General features: G+C 43.6%; 1 protein-coding gene across 3 annotated transcripts in view; it reads left to right on the forward strand.

Annotated features, from left to right (window-relative positions):
• Positions 1-21,927, forward strand: part of FAM107B (family with sequence similarity 107 member B) — a 137,012-nt gene extending 115,085 nt beyond the window's left edge. For all 3 annotated transcript variants that reach the window (XM_079993744.1, XM_079993746.1, XM_079993745.1), the window contains 3 exons: positions 4,622-4,805; positions 16,144-16,297; positions 17,197-21,927. In XM_079993744.1, coding sequence (XP_079849870.1) covers positions 4,622-4,805; positions 16,144-16,297; positions 17,197-17,313 — 455 coding nt within the window. In that variant the 3' untranslated portion in view covers positions 17,314-21,927. The remainder of the gene's footprint in view (positions 1-4,621; positions 4,806-16,143; positions 16,298-17,196) is intronic.
• Positions 21,928-22,269: the final 342 nt, after the last annotated feature.

Here is a 22,269-nt window from a genome sequence, read left to right on the forward strand (position 1 = left end):
GAAGAAATATATTTCTAAGTAAGAAGACAGGTGCAACTAAGAGACTCCCCCGCCAACTAGATAAGCTCCCTCTGCCTTTCAGCCTGTGTGAATTAAGCTCGGGGCTTCGCAGCCTGCACGGCCGTAGCTAATGGCTCCATTAACTGCTAGAGTAACTCCTGCCACGTTTCCGGGATCTGACAGGGCACCCAACTGACCAGGCTTGCCACCAGTCACATTCCAGGATAATCCTCTGGTTTTATATCTTGGGCATGGCTGGCCTAATTGCATGTCTCTTGCCAGGCTCGTAAAGTTCACCTTAGTTTCCCCCATTAATTCTACACGGAGTTGAGTGGATTTGTGAGAAAAGCCTCCTGCTGTAGACAAGAAAAGGTAAACAGTAATTAACAGCAATTAAATTAACAGTAATTAAGATTGCCGGAAGAAATATCAACAACCTCAGATATGCAGATGACACAACCTTGATGGCAGAAAGTGAGGAGGAATTAAAGAACCTTTTATTGAGGGTGAAAGAGGAGAGTGCAAAATATGGTCTGAAGCTCAACATCAAAAAAACAAAGATCATGGCTACTGGTCCCATCACCTCCTGGCAAATAGAAGGGGAAGAAATGGAGGCAGTGAGAGATTTTACTTTCTTGGGCTCCATGATCACTGCAGATGGTGACAGCAGCCACGAAATTAAAAGACGCCTGCTTCTTGGGAGAAGGGCAATGACAGGCCTAGACAGCATCTTGAGAAGTAGAGACATAACCTTGCCAACAAAGGTCCGTATAGTTAAAGCTATGGTTTTCCCAGTAGTGATGTATGGAAGTGAGAGCTGGACCATAAAGAAGGCTGATTGCCGAAGAATTGATGCTTTTGAATTATGGTGCTGGAGGAGACTCTTGAGAGTCCCATGGACTGCAAGAAGATCAAACCTCTCCATTCTGAAGGAAATCAGCCCTGAGTGCTCACTGGAAGGACAGATTGTGAAGCTGAGGCTCCAATACTTTGGCCACCTCATGAGAAGAGAAGACTCCCTGGAGAAGACCCTGATGTTGGGAAAGATGGAGGGCACAAGGAGAAGGGGGCGACAGAGGATGAGATGGTTGGATAGTGTTTTCGAGGTTACCAGCATGAGTCTGACCAAGCTGCGGGGGGCAGTGGAGGACAGGAGTGCCTGGCGTTCTCTGGTCCATGGGGTCACGAAGAGTCGGACACGACTAAACGACTAAACAACAACAACAACAAATTAACAGCAAATGTTTGTGCAGGGACTGGGCGATTTAAAAGAACTACAACAGGCTGGTGCATCCCAGTGCCTTGCAGACTCAATGGAAACCTCTGTTGCTTGACTTGTGGCATTGCTACAGCACAGCCTAACAGTCCAGCACATGCAACAAAGGGTGTTTTAATGGGCGCATGACCAGCTACTCCTGCACATGGCCCCTTGTTCCTCTGACAATTAGCTTACTCCCTATACAATTGGGAGATAGGAGTGCATGAGGTTTACAAAGTGCAAGGAGGAATTTCTGATGTTGGGAAAAGGAAAAGCACCAATGAGGCTAAAGTGACTTACACATCTTTGCATGCTCACAGTATAAATCATCGTATCTCTACCATAGAGAGAGAGAGCGCTGTGTGGGAGCTCACTAGTCGTTGCTTCAGATTCTTTTATCAAAAGTATGGAAAGAGAATGTAAATTATTTGCATGTTCTCTACTTCTGGTTCTGTGCATTCTCTGTTTTGGTGTTTGTTGCTTTGGAGTGTTCACAATTCTGCTTTATCTTTTAAACCTTGTTGCGACCCTGTAAAGTGGGTTAGGGAGAGGTTCTCGGATGTTGTAAGATCCAACCTCCCCGAGATGTCTTCTCCCCCCGCAAATCAGATGTCTTAATTTGTAGCTCAGTCTCTTAGCCAGTGGCTCTAGGTCCGCATAGGGGAGAAGCATTTATGTCAGAATTTTCTTCATTTGCCGTATTTGTCCTATTGACAAGCCGCCTTAAGCAGAACGGAGGGAGACGGCCTTTGGCTCAATAGAAATCCTCCTGTGCAATGGGGCAGATATTTTTTTTGGGGGGGGGGTGCATGGAAGAACTGCAGCAGGAGAGGAATCCTTGTTGCATGAGTGGAGGCCCTCTTAGGATTACATTGGATCTCACCCAGAATCTCCTAAAATGTTACAGACTTTTGCCTTGGGCTCAGTGAGCGGAGGTTCTGCAAGCCCTTTAACATGGAAAGAGGCATATTTCTAGCTTAATAATTAAACTGGGCTGATGGTTCTCTGATATTTACATTCCTTAAATAACCAAAAGCGAAACCACACCCTGCTGTCTGTAGTTTTTCTGCTTTGGTGAGTTACTATGAATTGTGTTATTTTATGGTGAAATGTCTGAAACTCTAAACTTCCCAATACACATAACTGAGAGTCAGGAGTGGTGGTAGTTCTTTTAAAAACTTATTTAGCTTGTCTCTGAGAGACTCTTGTACTGTAAAACGTTTACCTTTTGAAATGAGTCCCACATGCTTATTCCAACAAGAAAGATTTTCAAGTGATGGACAGAATTCAAGAAGCATAGAATTAAGGGAGTTGGGATATCATGGGGCAACTAAGTACAGTGGCACCTCGGGTTAAGAACTTAATTCGTTCTGGAGGTCTGTTCTTAACCTGAAACTGTTCTTAACCTGAGGTACCACTTTAGCTAATGGGGCCTCCCGCTGCCGCTGCGCCACCGGAGCACAATTTCTGTTCTCATCCTGAAGCAAAGTTCTTAACCTGAGGTACTATTTCTGGGTTAGCAGAGTCCGTAATCTGAAGCATCTGTAACCCCGAGGTACCACTGTATTTTTTCCAAATTTCAAAGCTGCACTTCTGGGATGTTTTGGAGTAAAGTGTTCGCACTATTTGGTACTACTTTTACTCAGAGAAGGTGAGGGCTGACTTGTTAAACTCCAGAGGACTCAAAAAGATAATTGAAGACTCATGCTTCTTCAAAGGCTACAAGATGACATCCGGCTAAGTTCTGCTTTGGTGTAGACCCATAGAAATACTATCCTTGGGAACCGTGTGGTAAAATAAAAGTGGAAAATAAAAGAAGCTATGTCTCTGTTTTTGATTGTTGGGGCCTTTAATTGTTTCTGTCTGCAGGAGCTGATGCTGTTTGCAGCCTCCCCAGGCGTCTAGTCGGCCACTGTGAGAACAGGATGCCGGACTAGATGGGCCCCTGGCCTGATCCCACGGGGATGTTCTTCTGAATCAGCTTATTTATTCTCTGTTCACTTAGTCTGTTCATATAGTTCCCTTTGTGCCAAAGCACACAAGGCTGCTTACACTTTATAACATTGGTTTGCAGTCTGAGGGAGCAAAAGGTACAAAAGGAACTATGCAACTTGTTTTGAGATGTTTATAACTTGAAGTATAGTAAAAGAGCCTAGGAACCCATGATGCTGCCTTATAGCGAATCAGATTATTGGGCCATCTAGCAAAATAGTGTCTCTGGTGGCTCTCGCAGTAGCTCTCCAAAGTCTCGGGGGGCCCTTTTCCCGCTCTTGCTGGCTGAGATTGTTTTAACGGGGTGTGCCAGGGATTCTCCCTGCGACAGCTGTGTTTTGCTGCTCGCGATGGCATGAACTCCTCTGAATGCTTGCAATGTCTGAAGTTGCTCCAATTCCTGCATAGGATGGAGTCCTGAATAGTAAAATATCCTCCATCTTATTTTATTAATATTTTTTTCATGGTGTTTTGGTCAGAAGCATTTTAGGAAAGATGTTGATTCTATTTCAAGAGAGCCTATGTAAGAAATGTAAAAACATTGCTTTGAGATTATATTAGTATATACGCAAGCTAAAATAAAATTATTACTTATTAAATTTGTATGCCACCCTTCATCTGAAGATCTCAGGGTGGTTCACAGCATAAAAGTACAAGATAAAAACACAAACTACATAATAAAAACAGGAACAAAAACAAACCAATAACCCCCCCGACACATTTCAAAGGGTATAGGATGTTAATCAGCCCAAGGCCTGGTTGAAGACCAACGTTTTCGCTTGGCACCTAAAAATATATATAATGGAGGCACCAGGTGAACCCCCTAGAGAGATCCTTCCGCAAACGGGGAGCCACTACAGAAAAGGCCCGTTCTCATGTTGCCACCTTCTGGACCTCACCTGGAGGAGGCACACAAAGAAGGTTTTGCAAGGGATAGAGGTGCACATACGGCAGCCACGTACTTCGTTCAGTGATAGACAGCCTCTGCTCTGTCATCTCCCCTCTCTGCTCCCAAATGAGCCAAATGGCTTGGGGTCTGCTACTTGCCTCACACTGTAAATACCCGCAGGCCTCTGAAAGCAATACAGGGTTTTGGAAGAAGCTTATAGGAAACATAAACAGTTCCTATGGTGGCATACCCACCGAGTGCCCAGGGCTCAGGATTGCTGCGAAGTCCATAGCATTTCCAAGGGAAAGTCCTCAGCATAATCCTCTGCCATTTGTTCCCTATTGAATAAATGAATCCTTTTAAAAGCTCAACTAGTTAATAGGCCAGGTGGCAGCCCTACCCATATGAGAGGATATTTGATTCACGTTTTCTTGTTGCTAAATAAAATGGATTGAGCCAAGGATGTTTTCTGTGCCTTACAGATAACTCAAGTGAAGATTCTGAATCCAGAGAGCCTTCTCTCGTTCTCAGAAATATAATGGCTGAACCAGATTACATAGATGAAGACAATCCTGAGCTAATTAGACCCCAGAAACTAATTAATCCTGTGAAATCATCCCGGAATCATCAAGATCTTCATAGAGAGCTCCGCATGAATCAGAAAAGGTAAGAAATAAGGTGGTAAATTCTGTAGCTAACAGAACTTTAATTTCCAGTCACAAATGAACAGGCACCTTAATCCTGGAATTAGCAACTGTCCTTGTGCCCTTTCAGCTAATTCTTAATTTGAACTACAACTGCCATTGAGGGCACAGTATATTTAGGCTCCTTCCTTCAATACAGACCCATGCATGTTTGTGGCTGCACAAAGGAGTTGTATTGGGGAGGGGAGCACGAGACTGAGTGAGGCCCGCTCTCAATTTCCCCACGGCTCATCTTTGGGGTGAACTATTGGTTTGGCAGGCATGTTAGTTGAGTATGTGTGTGTACCCTACTATTTCATAGAAAAATACCAAAGCGGCTTACAATAAGACATAAAACCATGCAATAAACTGTACAGAACTCAACATTTAACATACAGTTATGTGCACTCCACTTCCCTAAGCCGTGAGAAGTGCCAGGTGGCACGACATACCCAAATTTGGGTTCCTTCGTAAGGAGGAAACATAAGCCACTTGACATAAGCACAGGTTGCATGCAGCACCACGGCTCCAACTCCACGGCATCATTAAGATCCTGTCGCCACCCGTGAGGCAGTTCCATCTCTCTCACTTCCTCGCCTTGACTGTGCCAACAATCTCTTGGTCCCCTTTGCTTGGGGGAGTTCCCTATCTGACCATTTCAAAGTGGCCCAGTATGACGGAGCAGCTCCTTGGCACTTCAGCTCCCTCGTACAGACATGGGCGGAGGATCCTGGGCAATCACCACTCCTCTTGTCTAAGCCAGAGATGGCCTTAAGGCAAACCTATGGCATTTGTCCTCTTCACTGATAGCAAAGTTCAGAACAGTGCACATTTTGCTGCATCTTTGAACGTGCCCTGGAATACGGGTTCAGTAGGCCTGCAACTTACAGTTCCATGGTGGGTGGGTTTACCAAAGTCATTTCCCCCAGAACCTCACCCCCTTTAAATTTTTGAAAACTTTTTGCCACACAAATAAAGCTGAATTCGCACAAGCTAAGTGTGTGCAAGTTGTGGGCTTTCTGAATATCTCACGTAGTCGGGGAGTTATTCTTTGGAAAAATTTCTTTGGCATAAATCAAACTGTATTTATAGCATTAATATAAAAAGAGCTATGAGAGTATTTTCAAGGGAAGAAGATTGGTCCAATGTGCAGTAGGAGCAATAACTCTCAACCCCCCTTAATCAAAGAAGCATATTGCAGAGAAGATGAAATGAGACAAATCCATGAAGTTCTATGTTGTCTGATCCTTCCTTTTATGTCTTTATAATTTAGTTTCATGGGGCGTACAGTGACCTTACCTCTAAGTTAAGCTTCTTTAATAAAGTTTTACTTCTGTAGCATCCATACTTGTCAGGCTGTTGACCGATCATGAAACTAAACTTCATCGCAGTTGTCGCATGGTGAGAAAATCAATAGCAAGACCTTTGAAATTCTGTTCAGTCTGCAGAAAGTGCATGCTTATTATAGAGAGCCTCAACATTTTGCTTGTGGAAATTGATAGGACTTGGTTTGGTAGGACTATTTAAAACAGGAAACGAAAAGAGTGTTTTTCTTTTTGAACAGTTGTTGTTTAGTCATTTAGTCATGTCCGACTCTTCATGACCCCATGGACCAGAGCACGTCAGTCACTCCTGTCTTCCGCTGCCTCCCACAGTTTGGTCAAATGCATGTTGGTAGCTTCGAGAACAGTGTCCAACCATCTCGTCCTCTGTCGTCCCCTTCTCCTTGTGCCCTCCATCTTTCCCAACATTAGGGTCTTTTCCAGGGAGTCTTCTCTTCTCATGAGGTGGCCAAAGTACTGGAGCCTCAGCTTCACAATCTGTCCTTCCAGTGAGCACTCAGGGCTGATTTCCTTCAGAATGGAGAGGTTTGATCTTCTTGCAGTCCATGGGACTCTCCAGAGTTTCCTCCAGCACCAGAATTCAAAAGCATTAATTCTTTGGCAGTCAGCCTTCTTTATGGCCTAGCTCTCACTTCCATACATCACTACTGGGAAAACCATAGCTTTAACTATACGGACCTTTGTTGGCAAGGTGATGTCTCTGCTTTTTAAGGTGCTGTCTAGGTCTGTCATCGCTTTTCTCCCAAGAAGCAGGCATCTTTTAATTTCGTGACTGCTGTCACCATCTGCAGTGATCATGGAGCCCAAGAAAGTAAAATCTCTCACTGCCTCCGTTTCTTCCCCTTCTATTTGCCAGGAGGTGATGGGACCAGTGGTCATGATCTTAGTTTTTTTGATGTTGAGCTTCAGACCATATTTTGCACTCTCCTCTTTCACCTTCATTAAAAGGTTCTTTAATTCCTCCTCACTTTCTGCCATCAAGGTTGTGTCATCTGCATATCTGAGGTTGTTGATATTTCTTCCGGCAATCTTAATTCCGGTTTGGGATTCATCCAGTCCAGCCTTTCGCATGATGAATTCTGCATATATGTTAAATAAGCAGGGAGACAATATATAGCCTTGTCATACTCCTTTTCAAATTTTGAACCAATCAATTATTCCATATCCAGTTCTAACTGTAGCTTCTTGTCCCATAGAGATTTCTCAGGAGACAGATGAGGTGATCAGGCACTCCTATTTCTTTAAGAACTTGCCATAGTTTGCTGTGGTCGACACAGTCAAATGTGAATTTTGAACATGTTGTTTTGAAGAGTTAGCCAAAGGCAAACTGTTGTTTGCTGGGAAAGGACACTGACTGCATTTTTCAACATTCTGGATCAAATCTGATTTGGTCTTGTAATCTTACATTTGTATCCTGCAGTTCAGAATGAAGATGGCAATCTTCTGGTGTCCATCTGCCTGTTCCAAAATGTCAAGTTAAAGGAAATCATTCCCTGATCTGAACCGTCCCCCCACCATGAGGGCCCCCCAAATGGCAAGGCGGCCCACTCTCCCCACCTCCTTACCTGGGAGAACGACAGGTGAGCATTCAAGGAGACCTGGACGCCTCACACTGACTGAGCCGTCAGCAGCTGTTACTGGTCGAGTGGGCTGCAAACTGGGATGGCTTTCTAACTCTCCAGTGGAAGTTTAGGTGCTTCAAAGTGGACCTGTTCACACAAACCCTAAAGGAAATCTGGGGAAAGACAGCCAAAGTAGTTTTGGAAGCCACATCTCGGCTGAGAAGCTCTTGGTTCTTGGGGCTGATTCCTCTTTCCACATTCCTTCCTTATTGCTTCTTCTGCGCCAGGGCAGTCTTCCGCAGGGCCTGCTGTCTCGCCTGTCTCCACAGTGGATCTAGCTTGTCACCTGGGATTGAAGTGGTGGTGCTGTTGTTGCTGTGCTTGTTACATTTCTATTCCGCCTTTCCTCCAAGGAGCTCAAGGTGGTGTACATAGTCCCCCCCCCTCCATTTTATCTTCACAACAACTCTGTGAGGTAGGTTAGGTTGAGAGGCTGTGACCGGCTGAAGGTCACCCAGTGAGCTTCACAGTCAAATGGGAACCAGCACCCTGGTCTCCCAGTTGCAGTGATGCACTTGCTTTGAACATACACAAAGCAGTCATTGCCTGTATCAGATGCCACCTGGCCTCCACATTTTCATGGACTTATACTTCTGTTACAAAGGAGGGAACTGGCTCCTTCTGCCTCTGGGATGGCCCATCAAAGCCTGGCACCTTTCCTGGGAAATAGGGTTCAAGGTCTCCCTAGTGAACCCCTCTCCACAGTTGTTTAAGCGCAGGTTCACAGGGCAAGGGGGAGACTGCAGCAAGGAGGAGGAATACAAAGTGTTCCCTTTCTGCCCTAATTTTGCATCCAGTATGTTGCCGGCCTTGAATTCAGATCTACCGAGCCACTAGTAGTTCTTCCTAAAGAGTGATCAAGTTGACATAGAAGTGGAAGACAGCAATCAAGGATTTCCTATTATAAATTAGCAGCACTGAGATTTCAGTGGGGCACATTTCTGTTGTTCTAAAGTAAAAGGTAAAGGGGCCCCTGACCATTAGATCCAGTCGTGACTGACTCTGGGGTTGCGGCGCTCATCTCGCTTTACTGGCTGAGGGATCCGGCATACAGCTTCCGGGTCATGTGGCCAGCATGACTAGGCCGCTTCTGGCGAACCAGAGCAGCGCACGGAAACGCTGTCCTAAAGTTCTTGATCATAAAAAGACAACTTATTTCCCCCCTTTGTTTGTGATGTGAATGTTAATAGCATCTTCCTTTATAATTTATAATAAAGCAAGGAAGGGGATAAAAGTTGAGTGATGACTGTGATAGCCAGAACAAGTAGATTTTTGCCTATTAATCTTCATGGCCAGTGTGACATTTTATCTGTCTGTCTGTACCACACAATTTGTCAAGTTGGGCAAATCTTTTTATCTCCTTTGGCTAAAACTCTCTTAAATGCCTTATTTTAACACACAAAAGTATTATTCAAAGGAGTCTGAAAAGTACACTCTTTTCAGTGCCAATATAGTAAGAGAAAGTTGGCGGTGAGTTATGCCCTACTTTAATTAACGGGATTAAGCATCAAAGCCCAACTAGCACCTTGGAAATCTTTTATTAAAGACCTAGGGAAACGATTTTAAATTCAGTTTTCATTCAGTTTCAAAGCAGATTCAGGTGGAACTGAACTGCATCCACATAATAGCATAAAGTCTTTTAAGTAATCCAGAGACGTTTGTTTTCCCATACAAAGACGTCCAATTACACAGTAAATCTCTCTTCAGTGCTTCCATTTTTCTTATTAACAGCAGAGTACATAATTCTAGATTTCCCCTAGTTTTCATTGAAATAGCAGTTTGTGGAGAAGCACATTACAGATTTCTGGTACTAGGCTTCCTTTTTTAATTCTTGATTTTTATTTTAAAGGGAAAATGGACTGCTCTATAGAGTGTTTTTTATAATAAATTTTTATTAGTTTTTAACAATGTATAAACAAAATGGTTGATGGATAACAGTCATCAGGATGCTCATTTGAGTATTTTAGGAAGGAGTACCAAGCTTAAAAAAAATTGTCCACATCAGATATATTATTCAAGGCATGTACCCTCTTCGTTTGTTTTTTGGATAGGGCAGTTGTCCAAACATTCTGTCACCATCGTGTGATATTCAGATGTTCAAGTCCTTTCCAATTCTGTGCTGTAACTAATTGTCAGAAGAAAAGTCTGGAATCATTGAATCATAGAATTTTAGCGTTGGAAGGAACCCCGGGGGTCATCTAGTCCAGCCCTCTGCAATGCAGGAATCTCAAATAGATCAAACATGACGGATGGCCCTCCAAGCTCTGCTTCAAAACCTCCAAGGAGGGAGAGTCCACCATGGGCCAAGAGAGTCTGTTCCACACTTCTGACAGCTCAAATGGTCAGAAATAATTCCTTAATGTAATAAAGCAAGGTGATCTTCCTTAAAAATAGTTAATGAACCCAAACTTGGATTGCACAGTACTTTCTGATTTGCAATATTACTTATTTCCACGAATACGATGCCTTCCCAGAATGGCTGTACTAGTTCACGCGTCTCTGAAGCTGCCCTTGAGCACCACCTAGTGACAAGCACCCCGGGTGGAACATGCATCTCCCTCTCTACAAACCGACTTTGAAGCTCTGGGAGTTGGCTGCTCTTGCAGAGATGCCACTTGGCTCAGGAAGGCTGCTCTTGGGCTTCCGGGACTCAGGGAGGTCACACGTTAGGGATTGCGCTACCAGAACCACTCATAAGGGCAGCTTTTCAGAACAGGATTACATAGCATTGGTTTCCCAAAATATCATGGAAGATCAGAAGTTAGTCAAATCACCTAGCTTCTATGATAGTGGAAAATAAAATATAATACTGTGTTGTTGTTTAGTCGATTTGTCGTGTCCAACTCTTCGTGATACCCTGGACCAGAGCACGCCAGGAACTCCTGTCTTCCACTGCCTCCCACAGTTTGGTCAAACTCATGCTGGCAGCTTTGAGAACACTGTCCAACCATCTCGTCCTCTGTCGTCCCCTTCTCCTTGGGCCCTCCATCTTTCCCAACATCAGGGTCTTTTCCAGGGAGTCTTCTCTTCTCATGAGGTGGCCAAAGTATTAGAGCCTCAGCTTCAGGATCTGTCCTTCCAGTGAGCATTCAGGGCTGATTTCCTTAAGAATGGATAGGTTTGATCTTCTTGCAGTCCATGGGACTCTCAATCAGCCTTCTTTATGGTCCAGCTCTCGCTTCCATACAGCACTACAGGGAAAACCATAGCTTTAGCTATACAGACCTTTGTTGGCAAGGTGATGTCTCTGCTTTTTAAGATGCTGTATAGGTTTGTCATCGCTTTTCTCCCAAGAAGCAGGCATCAACAGTGATCATGGAGCCCAAGAAAGTAAAATCTCTCACTGCCTCCGTTTCTTCCCCTTCTACAGTGGTGAAATTAATCCGTTCCGCGAGTCTCTTCGTCTAGCGGTTTTTTCGTCTTGCGAAGCAAGCCCATTGACGGCTTAGCGGATTAGCGCTATTAGCGGCTTTTAGCGGCTTAGCGGATAAGCAGATAAGCGGCTTAGAAAAAGGGGGGAGGAGGGAAAAAACCCCGCAGGAACTCGCAAGACATTTTCGTCTTGTGAAGCAAGCCCATAGGAAATTCGTTTTGCGAAGCACCTCCAAAACGGAAAACCCTTTTGTCTAGCGGGTTTTCCATCTTGCGAGGCATTCGTCTTGTGGGGCACCACTGTATTTGCCAGGAGGTGATGGGACCAGTGGCCATGATTTTAGTTTTTTTTTATGTTGAGCTTCAGACCATATTTTGCGCTCTCCTCTTTCACCTTCATTAAAAGGTTCTTTAATTCCTCCTCACTTTCTGCCATCAAGGTTATCTCATCTGCATATCTGAGGTGGTTGATATTTCTTCCGGCAATCTTAATTCCGGCTTGAGATTCAACTGTAGCTTCTTGTCCCACATAGAGATTTCTCAGGAGACAGATGAGGTGATCAGGCACCCCCATTTCTTTAAGAACTTGCCATAGTTTGCTGTGATCGACACAATCAAAGGCTTTTGCATAGTCAATGAAACAGAAGTAGATGTCTTTCTGGAACTCTCTAGCTTTCTCCATAATCCAGCGCATGTTTGCAATTTGGTCTCTGGTTCCTCTGCCCCTTCAAAATCCAGCTTGCACTTCTGGGAGTTCTCAGTCCACATACTGCTTAAGCCTGCCTTGTAGAATTTTAAGCATAACCTTGCTAGTGTGTGAACTGAGTGCAATTGTGTGGTAGGTAGTTGGAGCATTCTTTGGCACTGCCCTTCTTTGGGATTGGGATGTAGACTGATCTTCTCCAAACCTCTGGCCATAATACTGTGGGTAAGATTATAAGAGAACGCCAGCACCCATAAGGCCTTTCCCCATAGAACTACTTACTGAAGGACCAGGCTGGATGGTCCCCCCCCTCCCCCGGCCGGCCAGCTGATTGACTTCATTATCTTATTTATACAGCTTTTATTCATTCTTATTGTCACAATGTTTTTAGCTGTTTTTTTAGGGTTGCCTGGAAAGCAACATATAATTACATACATTAGAGTAAATATGCATCAGTATGTAAATGGCATCAGTGAAGCAAAAAACCACATCAAGGGTTTTCTTGTAGCAGAGGTTTAATGACCTATTTCCTAAGTCCATATAGGTAAAATAGATTGCGCACTATAACCCCTTATTATTTTTGCATAGTAATTTTGGTTTTCAGAGTGTCTCTAATGGTGACACTCTTTGTTTATATTTCTGTAAAATACTTGCCTCTTCTTTTTTGAAAGGTAGTGATGTTGCTGTCTTTTGCTTCCTAAATAAACTCTTTCCCTCCCCAAAACTCAAGGAAGTGAGGATTTTGAAGATCATAAGGGTGCATGCTTCTGCCTTTACAGAAAACGTTGACAAACTCCAAATGCGTTCTGCTCGTTGACAGAGCCACTGAAATAGGAAAAATGCATAAACATTATGAAGATTCAGTCATAAGCCGTTGTTCAAAAACTATTTCTACCAGAGCAGTAATCTTTAAATTTCACATTGGCTTCTGAGAATTGGACATGGAACTATTATGGGTGTTAAGAGGGCGCATTCTGCGATGCATGCTCTGTTGGACTGCACTACTGGCCAGATATTTGAGGCTTTGTCTCATCACTGTCACTTTTGCCCAGAAGAAATCCAGCACTTCTCTGAAACTCTGTGATGCAGGGTAATAGTGGAAGTGATTTATATTTGGGCTGGGGGTGGGGGAACTAACCTGTTGTTTCAGTTCTTCTGATTAATGATAAGCTTCCAGGGAGTCACGGTCTGAATCTCTGCGCTAGAGTAACCTCTGGAGTTCATTGTCATGAGATGTGCCTCTTTCCCCTCCTCTCTTTGCTTAAAATATTATTCAAAATGTGTTCTTTCCTCACACACTGCATGCATTAAGTGTGCCATCTCTAAGTTTGGAAGCCCATGAGGATTTTGTATCTTGGGCTTTATTGCATCTTCACAATATTTCCTTACTTGTTCATTTTCTCATTTTATGTGATCTTTCGCACAACATAAAAGCCACTTCTAGGAATCAAGAAAAAATGCTGTTGCAGCCCTGTTAACTTGGGAAATGGTGAGAGTTTTGTATTGATGAAATTTGGGGCAGTATAGTAGCATACAGATATTTCCTGCCATTTAAAGTTTAGCACAACTTGGCAGCATATTGATCGAAAAGCCGCAGTTCTCAAAAACCTCACATATACATTATGTAAAATAATGAAAGTTTACTACCCCCCCCTCGCTCGTTCTCCCCACCTCTTTTCTCCCCATCAAAGTCTCACATTGAATATGACTGATCTTTAGAAAGGACTTTATGATCTGAAAACAGAGATGATGTATGCACCTTTGTAACCCAAGAAAATCTTAATAAAAATGTTTTGTTCAAAAAAGCCGCAGTTCCAAAGCAAACAAAGTACCACAGTCCAAAAGAAATGTTAGAAACCAGAAGTTCTAGCACTACAACAGCACAAGTAAGGCATTAAACCCGACATCTGAATGCAGCCTTCCTTCCTCCCTCCCTCCCTCCCTCCCTCCCATCACATGAGTTGAAGGTGGGAGCACAGAGTTCTTGTCACTGGGATCTTTTGCATTATAAACAAAAATGATGAAATGGGTAAAGTGATGGAGGTTTAAATATGTTAACAAGCTGTAAGATATATATTACAAAATCTAGTAAAATGCTATTTTTACTTTTGCTAAATATTTCATCTTGCCAGAAGCATAATATAGAGAAATTGAACAATGCATAATATATCAAGTCATTCGTGGACTTAATAGTAAAATATCTCAAGTAGTGATTTGGCTTTGAGATGATTTGAGGAAAAATGTGGGGAAAGTGGGCTGTTCTTCTACAGATGGTTCCATACCTTGAAGCAGATTAAAAAAACTCCTTTAGAAACAGGCAAAGGAGGAGGCTTTGTGAAAATGTGCTCAGTATCTGGTGCTAAAGTTAATACGCCAAACAACTACAGTATATTTTGAAGAGGCCATATATTCTTCAAGGTAAATGATAAAAATAGCAGTGAAGTGAAGGCCACAAGGACTCATCTTTTTTAGTTAAGATTTTTTTTCTTCTTGGCTTAAATGTTTTATTTTCATGAAAATTTCCCATCCCTCTTCCAGGAAGGCTGAATAATTCAGATGATAGGACCGTGTTTCAGACTGCAGGGTGAAATAATGGTGGAACTCGCTTTAAAAGTGAAGTGGTGGGCGGGGGGGAATACCTGTGGAGCTGAAATGGGGTGCCTGCGTCACAGTCCTTGCCTCCCCATCCACACCGTCTGTAATCAGGTCATTGTGTTGTGTGCTTCCAGTCTTCCCCAGGGAAAAGCACGAAGTGGCGTCATGTCTCAAGATGGGTCCCGATGTTGTGGAGAGGGAAGACTCATTGGGCATTCTGCCCACAACTCCCTCCAAGCTCACTTGGTTGAGCAAAGCAGCCCCACAAAGCCCGGGTTTTGCTGCCTGGGGGAGCGGGGGGGGGGGGGGGGGAGCTGGATGACACCTTCCTTCACCAATTTGCTCACCAATTTTCTTGGTGTGAAATCAAGAGAATGAGCTAAACATGTATCCAAGGGCTGAATTGGGCTCCACGTTTATGTTGCCTGAAGATCAGTAATATCTTTTCTCTTTTCATAGGGAGCATGTAATGGCTTAACTTGGGAATTTGAGAGCAAGAGGGAAATGGAACCAGTATTTTATCGTTTGAAAAGACCTGGTGGACGGCTCTGTCCCAGGAGACGGGCCCTTCAGGATTTAACCTCCTTCCGTCGGGCCTGTAAGACAGAGCTATTCCGCCTGGCCTTTAATTTGAATTCAGCCTGATCTTTTATTTCCCTTCTCTTCCCTCCCCCTCCCCTTTTATGAAGATCACCCGCTCTAAGATCCCACAGCTAATTCTCCCCTGACCTCCTCACTGGCCCAAGTAGGACCAGTTCAGCCAGCTAGCCCTGCAGATTATCTAATTGATTTTTGAATTTTATTGTTATTCATGTTTTTATATTGTATTTTATGCTGCTTTTATAATTAAGTGTTTTAAAGTGTTTTACATTTGTTGTTAGCCACCCTGAGCCCGGTTTTTGAACCGGGAAGGTTGGGGTATAAATAAAATTATCATCATCATCATCACCATCATCATCATCAAAGTTTCATGTCTCCAAACAACTTCGGTGTGATTATCTGTATCCTAGATTGGGAAACTGATCTCAAATTTGAACAGCTTAGCTAAGATGATACAGTCAAATGGAGAGCAACCCCACATGGCTGCAACATTTAGTCAATCAGTTGGATTGATCTAAAAACATTTTTCATTCAAAAGGTACTCCCAAATAAACCTATTTACAAAAACATCCTGTTGCAGACAATTTTTAAACAAGTATCATATTTTTCGCTCTATAAGACGCACCAGACCATAAGACGCACCTAGTTTTTGGAGGAGGAAAACAAGAAAAAAAATATTCTGAATCTCAGAAGCCAGAACAACAAGAGGGATTGCTGTTCTGGCTTCTGGGATAGCTGTGCAGCCTGCATTCGCTCCATAAGATGCACACACACATTTCCCCATACTTTTTAGGAGGGGAAAAGTGAGTCTTATAGAGCAAAAAATACGGTACTTACTGGTGCTGGTTGCAGGTTATTTTCTTGGGTGGGATTGCTTTTTCTAAGGCTCTGCATGTTACAAATGTGTGCATGTTATCTGAAAACAAACAATTTCTTAAAACTATTCATATGAAGATTTGTGCTGATTTAGTAAAATAAATGTATATGATCGCCTGATTTCTCACCAGATGGCTGTCCTCTAATATAATGGGAATATGTCATGTCAATAAGTAACTCAACACAGAACCCTCTCCCTTCTTTTGATAGGGGTCTTGCTCCTCAGAATAAGCCGGAGCTGCAAAAGGTGATGGAAAGACGAAAAAGAGACCAAGTTATCAAGCAACAGAAGGAGGAGGAGGCACAAAAGAAGAGATCGGACCTGGAAATAGAGCTGCTGAAACGACAACAGAAATTAGAACAGGTAAGAGGGCAGGTAAATGGTATAGAATAGACTCGAGGAGCTTCTCTTCTCTTTATTATAAAGGTAAAGGGACCCCTGACCATTAGGTCCAGTCGTGACCGACTCTGGGGTTGCAGTGCTCATCTCGCTTTATTGGCCGAGTACAGCTTCCGGGTCATGTGGCCAGCAGGACTAAGCCGCTTCTGGCGAACCAGAGCAGCACACAGAAACGCCGTTTACCCTCCCGCTGGAGCGGTACCTATTTATCTACCTGCACTTTGACGTGCTTTCGAACTGCTAGGTTGGCAGGAGCTGGGACCGAGCAATGGGAGCTCATCCCGTCAAAAGGATTCGAACCGCCGACCTTCTGATCAGCAGGTCCTAGGCTCTGTGGTTTAGACCACAGCGCCACCCGCGTCCTCTCTTTATTATAGATTTCATTAAAAATTATATACTAAAACCTCAAAGTGGTTTACAAAAAAGATAAAATAATAAAATAATCTAGATCAGATTAATGAATTCAGTACCACAGAATGTGCTGGAAACTCTTTCAAAATATAAAAAGAAAATGTGATTGTTAGTTCCACAGCTGACTTTTGAAAACAACTGGTAATACTAGGTTTAAAAATTATAGGAGAAGATTCATGGAAGAGAAGTGTTGTAAATATCGATCAGGCAAGATGATCAGGGAATGTGTTCTCATTCTCTCATGGTGACCCTGGAAAGTTGGAAGTGAGGGACCAGGTAGTGAAATAGACCCAGACCCTCCTTGCGCATGTATGCTGCCATCGAGGCTGAGCCCTGCACATTAACAAAGTGCTGAATCTGGTTATGCTCACTGCTTGCAATTAATATTTTGAGAAATGCCACTCTGATAAGTTCTTCCTTCTTTTTTAAAATTGATCTCTTTTTGTTTTAAGCTTGAACTTGAAAAGCAGAAGATCCAGGAGGAGCAAGAGAATGCACCTGAATTTGTAAAAGTGAAAGGCAATTTGAGGAGGACAGCGCAAGAAGCTGCAGAAGCTCAAGACTCCTAGAAGAAGGGCCCTTTCAGACTTGAAGCCATTTCCCCAGGGGCTGCTGCGGAGAGGCGTCTGCCGGATCTCTCACTCAGTTGCCCTGAATCTGGGTGGAAAATGAGCTCGAACGTGGAGGTCACCGTCTGGAACATGTGCAGATGAACATGTACACACCAGATAAAACTCGCCAATAATAATGTGGAGATCAGAGGATAAACAAGCAACCTGTTGTCAATTTAAAGTAGTTGACCCCGGGAGGGAAACAGATTTGAGTTGTTGACATTGCTTGCTTATTCCTGATCCGAGCTTAGTGGGCATCTCAGGCTAGTGTGTGTTATTATTATTTTTTTGTATTTCCCACTTTGTGAAGTTCTGCTATGCAGAAGAGCAAAGTGTTCTGAAACCACTCCTTGTCACATTTTGTGTGGAAACCCTCCTTCAGAAATGACGCCCCCCCCCCTCCACGGTCTCTAATGTAAATAGACGTTCCTTTAGACTTGAAGTTGGAGTTCTTTTGTCCTGCTACTTGTGTGTGGGCCAAGGTGTGTCTTATTGCCATGAGGGAATCTGTAAGAAATGAGTTATAGGAAAGAACTTAATGTCTTCTTCTGCCTTTGAGCAGCTTAAGGGTGTTGGTCGCCTGCGCCTTTCTGGCCCACTGCGCATTCGTGGCGCTGGAATGCTCACGGATGAGTGGCTAGTTTTCTCCTCCAACCTTGCTAAGCAGCCATGCTGCTTTTACCATGTTCTTCCTGTGCGATGTGCACTTGGCCATGTCTAAATTGCCACTGGCCTTTTGTTCGTTTGTTCTTTCCTTCACGGTGGTCTAAAGAACAGCATACTAGATCCAGCCCTACGCTGCAGGGGGTGGGGTGGCCTATGTTCTCTTGGCAGCAGTCCCCGTTGTGCTGCATGGACTTTGAAAAACAGTTTGTGGACCACTTTGCGGAACAGCATGCTGCTCTTCAAAGAAGAACACAAAATCTAAAACAAACTGGGCATGCTTGAACTCTCACAGGCCTTTTGGAGCTGAATTAGTTGTTTTTTGGGTTCTTTGTGCTTTGGGCAGTTTGAAAACAAATCCCGCAGGCATCTGGTTGGCCCCAGGATGCTGGACTCGATGGGCCATTGGGCTGCTCCAGCAGGCTATTCCTATGTTCTCAAATGGCCGTAAAATTCAGCTCTGCAGGTACAAACACTTGCAACTGCTTCTCAGAGCTTGACTACAGGGTAGAATATCTAGGAGCTTGAAATCATTATGCCTGCCCATGCAGTCCTATACATGTCTGCTTTGTAGTAAGTTCCACTGAGCTCATTGGGACTTACTTCCAGATAGCTTACAACCTCCGACCCACTTACCACCAGGAGACATATATATTTTTTCTGGACGCATGACCCAGCTGGCCATTTTTATTTTTATCTTTTGGAAAGCTTGATTTCTGTGGTTCATTTCCCTGTTCAATTGATGGAAAACCACTGAAGCCCAGATGCAAAACTATATATTGTCAGTGGGGTAAGAGGGGAAGCCATTTAAAGGGAAAATGCCAATTTATTATTTTTCCTAGATTTCTATCCATCTTTTCCAGCTAGGTTTAGCAGATTTTACAATTACATTTAAAATCACTGGGCACGAGGCCCAGTGTACAGGATAGCCCATGAGGCTCCAATCTGGATATGGTCCTTAGACATGTTTTTAGTTTTCTACACAGTCTGGAATCTGGGTGCTTTAGCTGTGGAAGCCTGCAATACTTATGCATAACTACAAACAAAAGAACCTAAAATATTGTCTTTCAGGTCCTCTTCTAAACAGTCTCTGACCATAGTGATTCCAGTACTCTTGTGTATCAGAGAGAAACGTATATAAATAATTATTTCATTTTTGGTTTGGGGTGTGCAGCTGAGGAATACCTACTGCTTGAAACCTGCAAAGCTGGCTTTTCAGCAAAGGCCAAAATGGTTGCTTGAAAGATTCTCAAGATAGGTTCAGATCATACATGTTTCAGTAGCTGCAATTCAACAGCTGCTTACATCTACATTAGATGAGGATCATGTCCATCGGCTTGTTCTGGCAAGCTGAGCAAAATGAGTCTTTCTTTTGTAATTATATCCAAGCAAAAAGCGTTTGATACCAATACCAGCTTGTGAAAGTGATGTGTTCTGTCATTGCTGCAGGCACTGGAAATTGGAAAAACAATTTCAGGACTGGTTCCTGGGGACCAAATGTTGACAAAGAGCAGCCTTGCCTTTGGCATAAAGCTTTTCAAGTTGTCAGGGCCCAAGCAGCTCTTCAGAGAATAAAATCGCATTATAAATTTAAGTCAATGATAAATAAGTTTTGCCAAGATTTAATTTACTTCTAATTTAAATCCTGACATGGCTTATTTATCATTGGCTTGGACTAACATTTTTGGAAGAGAGTGTGGATGTCCCTAATATGAAACCCATTAATAAAGCAATGCTATTGGGTTGCTTAATATTGGCCAAATCTGGGGTCTTTATTTTAGAAGCAGTGGCATCTTGCGCTGCTTTTGCAAAGCAGGCTCCTAAATGCCCAGTAGCTGCCTTGATTTCATTCCTTCTCATTAGTATGTAGATGGAAGTTGTGGACATCTCTAATCTCAAAAGAGGTCACAGCCCATGTAGTTGCACTGCGTCGGCTTTGCCACCGATTTCCCCTACCTTAGCCTGACTTTCTGTACTGCCGTTGGGGTGGGAGGAGCACCCAGAAAAACCTGCCTTAATGCTTTTATTTTATTTTTTTAAAAATCTATATTTATTGGCTTTTAAGAACTTTAAAAAATAACCATAACTGAAGAAAAGATGACTGCATGTGAAATGTCTCCCTGTGTAGCTCCAGCTGATGCTGCTCCCTGACCTTTCCCCCTTCTCCCGCTTGCCTTTTCTCCTGCATTTCCTCCCTCCTTATGTCTACGCAATTTCGCCTCCTTTTTCTTCACCTTGTGCTCGAGCTGCCATCACTCCCACCTCCGTCTGCTCCCAAAGTCGCCAGCAGCTTACAAAGGCAATGCCTTTGCTTCGGCTTCCTCTCCTCCACTCGCTGTTTTTCCTCCCTTCCCTAGGTGGCGGGGGGGGGCGGGGGCTTTGGCAAGATCTTACCAGAAATGAGCACCAGTTCTGGTGCTGCTTATATTCTGGCAGCAGGGGGGCCTGCAGGGGTTCTGTCGGGGGTAGGGGTGGGTTTTGCCCCCCATGGCAGGGTCTTCACACACACCCTCCTGCTGCCAAGGCCACAGCGGTGCGCAACGGTAGCCCTTCTGCTCCGCCTTTTCCAGTGGCTGTTTTCCATCCTTCCGTTTCCGTTTTCCTCATTGTTCTGCCTCCTTTTGTTCTTTGGTGCCTCCTCTTCCTCATGAGAAGCTGCAGTTCTCTTTGTCCTTGGCATTTCTCCCTCTTTCACCACAGAAACTGAGAAGCACGCGGGATGGATACCCCCATCTCCCTGGAGAGCCTCCTCCAAGGGGCCTCCGTAATGCTCCTGTTAGCTGCTGCATGTTTCTCAGGCTGGTTTTTTTTATAGATAATCAGGAAGACTTCGAGAGTCCACTTCCACTGCAAGCTTCTGGCTCAATAGGTAAATCAAGGTGTTCAGAACAACTTGGGAGTAATGATTCCAAAATGAGACAGATGCATTTTGGCCCAAAGCCCTCTGAACGTGATAGAGAGAAGCCCTAAGATCATAGCATTGTAGGACAGGAGGCCAAGGCTCGTCTAGTACAACCTCCTGAAATGCAGGAATCTCAACACATGGTTCCCTATCCAGTTTGAAACCAGACCAGACCCTGCTTGGCTTCTCAAATGTCCTGGCAGGTTTATTGCTGCCCTGCTCCATCACTGAGCTCTGAGTCAGACCTTTAACTGAATGCACAGAGGAACCTCTCTGGTCCCAAGTCCTTGTGGATGGTGGGCTCAGCTGCCTTCTTAGGTAAGGAGAGACGTTTCCTATAGTGCTTGAGGGGACCAGCTCTGCTTTGTAGATACAGCACGTATGTAGTAATCTTCGGGGAGGGGGAGAGTAATACTACTAAACTACTAGTAGAATGTGAACCTGCTTTAGCCCATATCAGAAGTCTGCCAGACTTTTTGTGTAGGAATCCAGAATCTTGTTATGTGTTGGTATGACGGACCAGTGACCTGACAAATGCTGTCAAATTGCTTGAACTTTTTCCCCTTTTGTTTTTCCTTAATTTGTGGAGCTGAATTAACAGTTTTCACAACTGAGATTCTGTTCACCTTTCTACCTTGTTCTAAATCTTCAATCTGCTTAATATTTTCAGTTGTGCTACCTTGGTTTGAAAATGCCGGACTCTTTTCACAAATCGCCTCTACTGATGAATGCTTTTAAAACCCGCTTTATTTTTAGCAAGTTAAGATAGCAAATTAATATTACCTCCCTTCTCTTGGAGTGGAGTTAGTCTCTTTTATGTCTCCATTTGTTTCTGTGTGTACATATATAAATATTAAAAAGGGAGCCTTAATGGGATTTGTTTTCGTAATTTAATATTTTTTGTATTTGCTCTTGCCTATTGGTTTTTAACAAAGTGTTACAGAATTGAGGATGGAATTCTTAGAACCAAAGTTAATACTTAATAAAAATCTTCTACATGCTTGGAATATGCAACTGTGTGGGTGTGTGACCTTGGTCTCCGCTGCATTCAACACTCTCTTTAGTCACATCACATTGAATTTTGCCTCTTGCAGGGAATAATGCCAGGGTCACATTGACTGACCTTTCAAATACTTCCATGGCTGTACACATGCAAGGTGTAATTGACTGATAAAATTAGTTTGGCAGAGGCCAGTCTCCCAACTTCCTTGCATTTATAAGTCTGGAGCAAAGATTTTTTTACTCTGGATAGTGGAGTCTTAAATGACGTTTGTTCCTCTTCTGCCATCTCTCAGCAAATGATGCAATGTTGAGCTGCGGATTCTGTCTGTATCCCAGTGGTCAGCTGA

This window comes from Podarcis cretensis, assembly GCF_951804945.1.
Source record: "Podarcis cretensis genome assembly, chromosome: 10".
Lineage (NCBI taxonomy): Eukaryota > Metazoa > Chordata > Lepidosauria > Squamata > Lacertidae > Podarcis > Podarcis cretensis.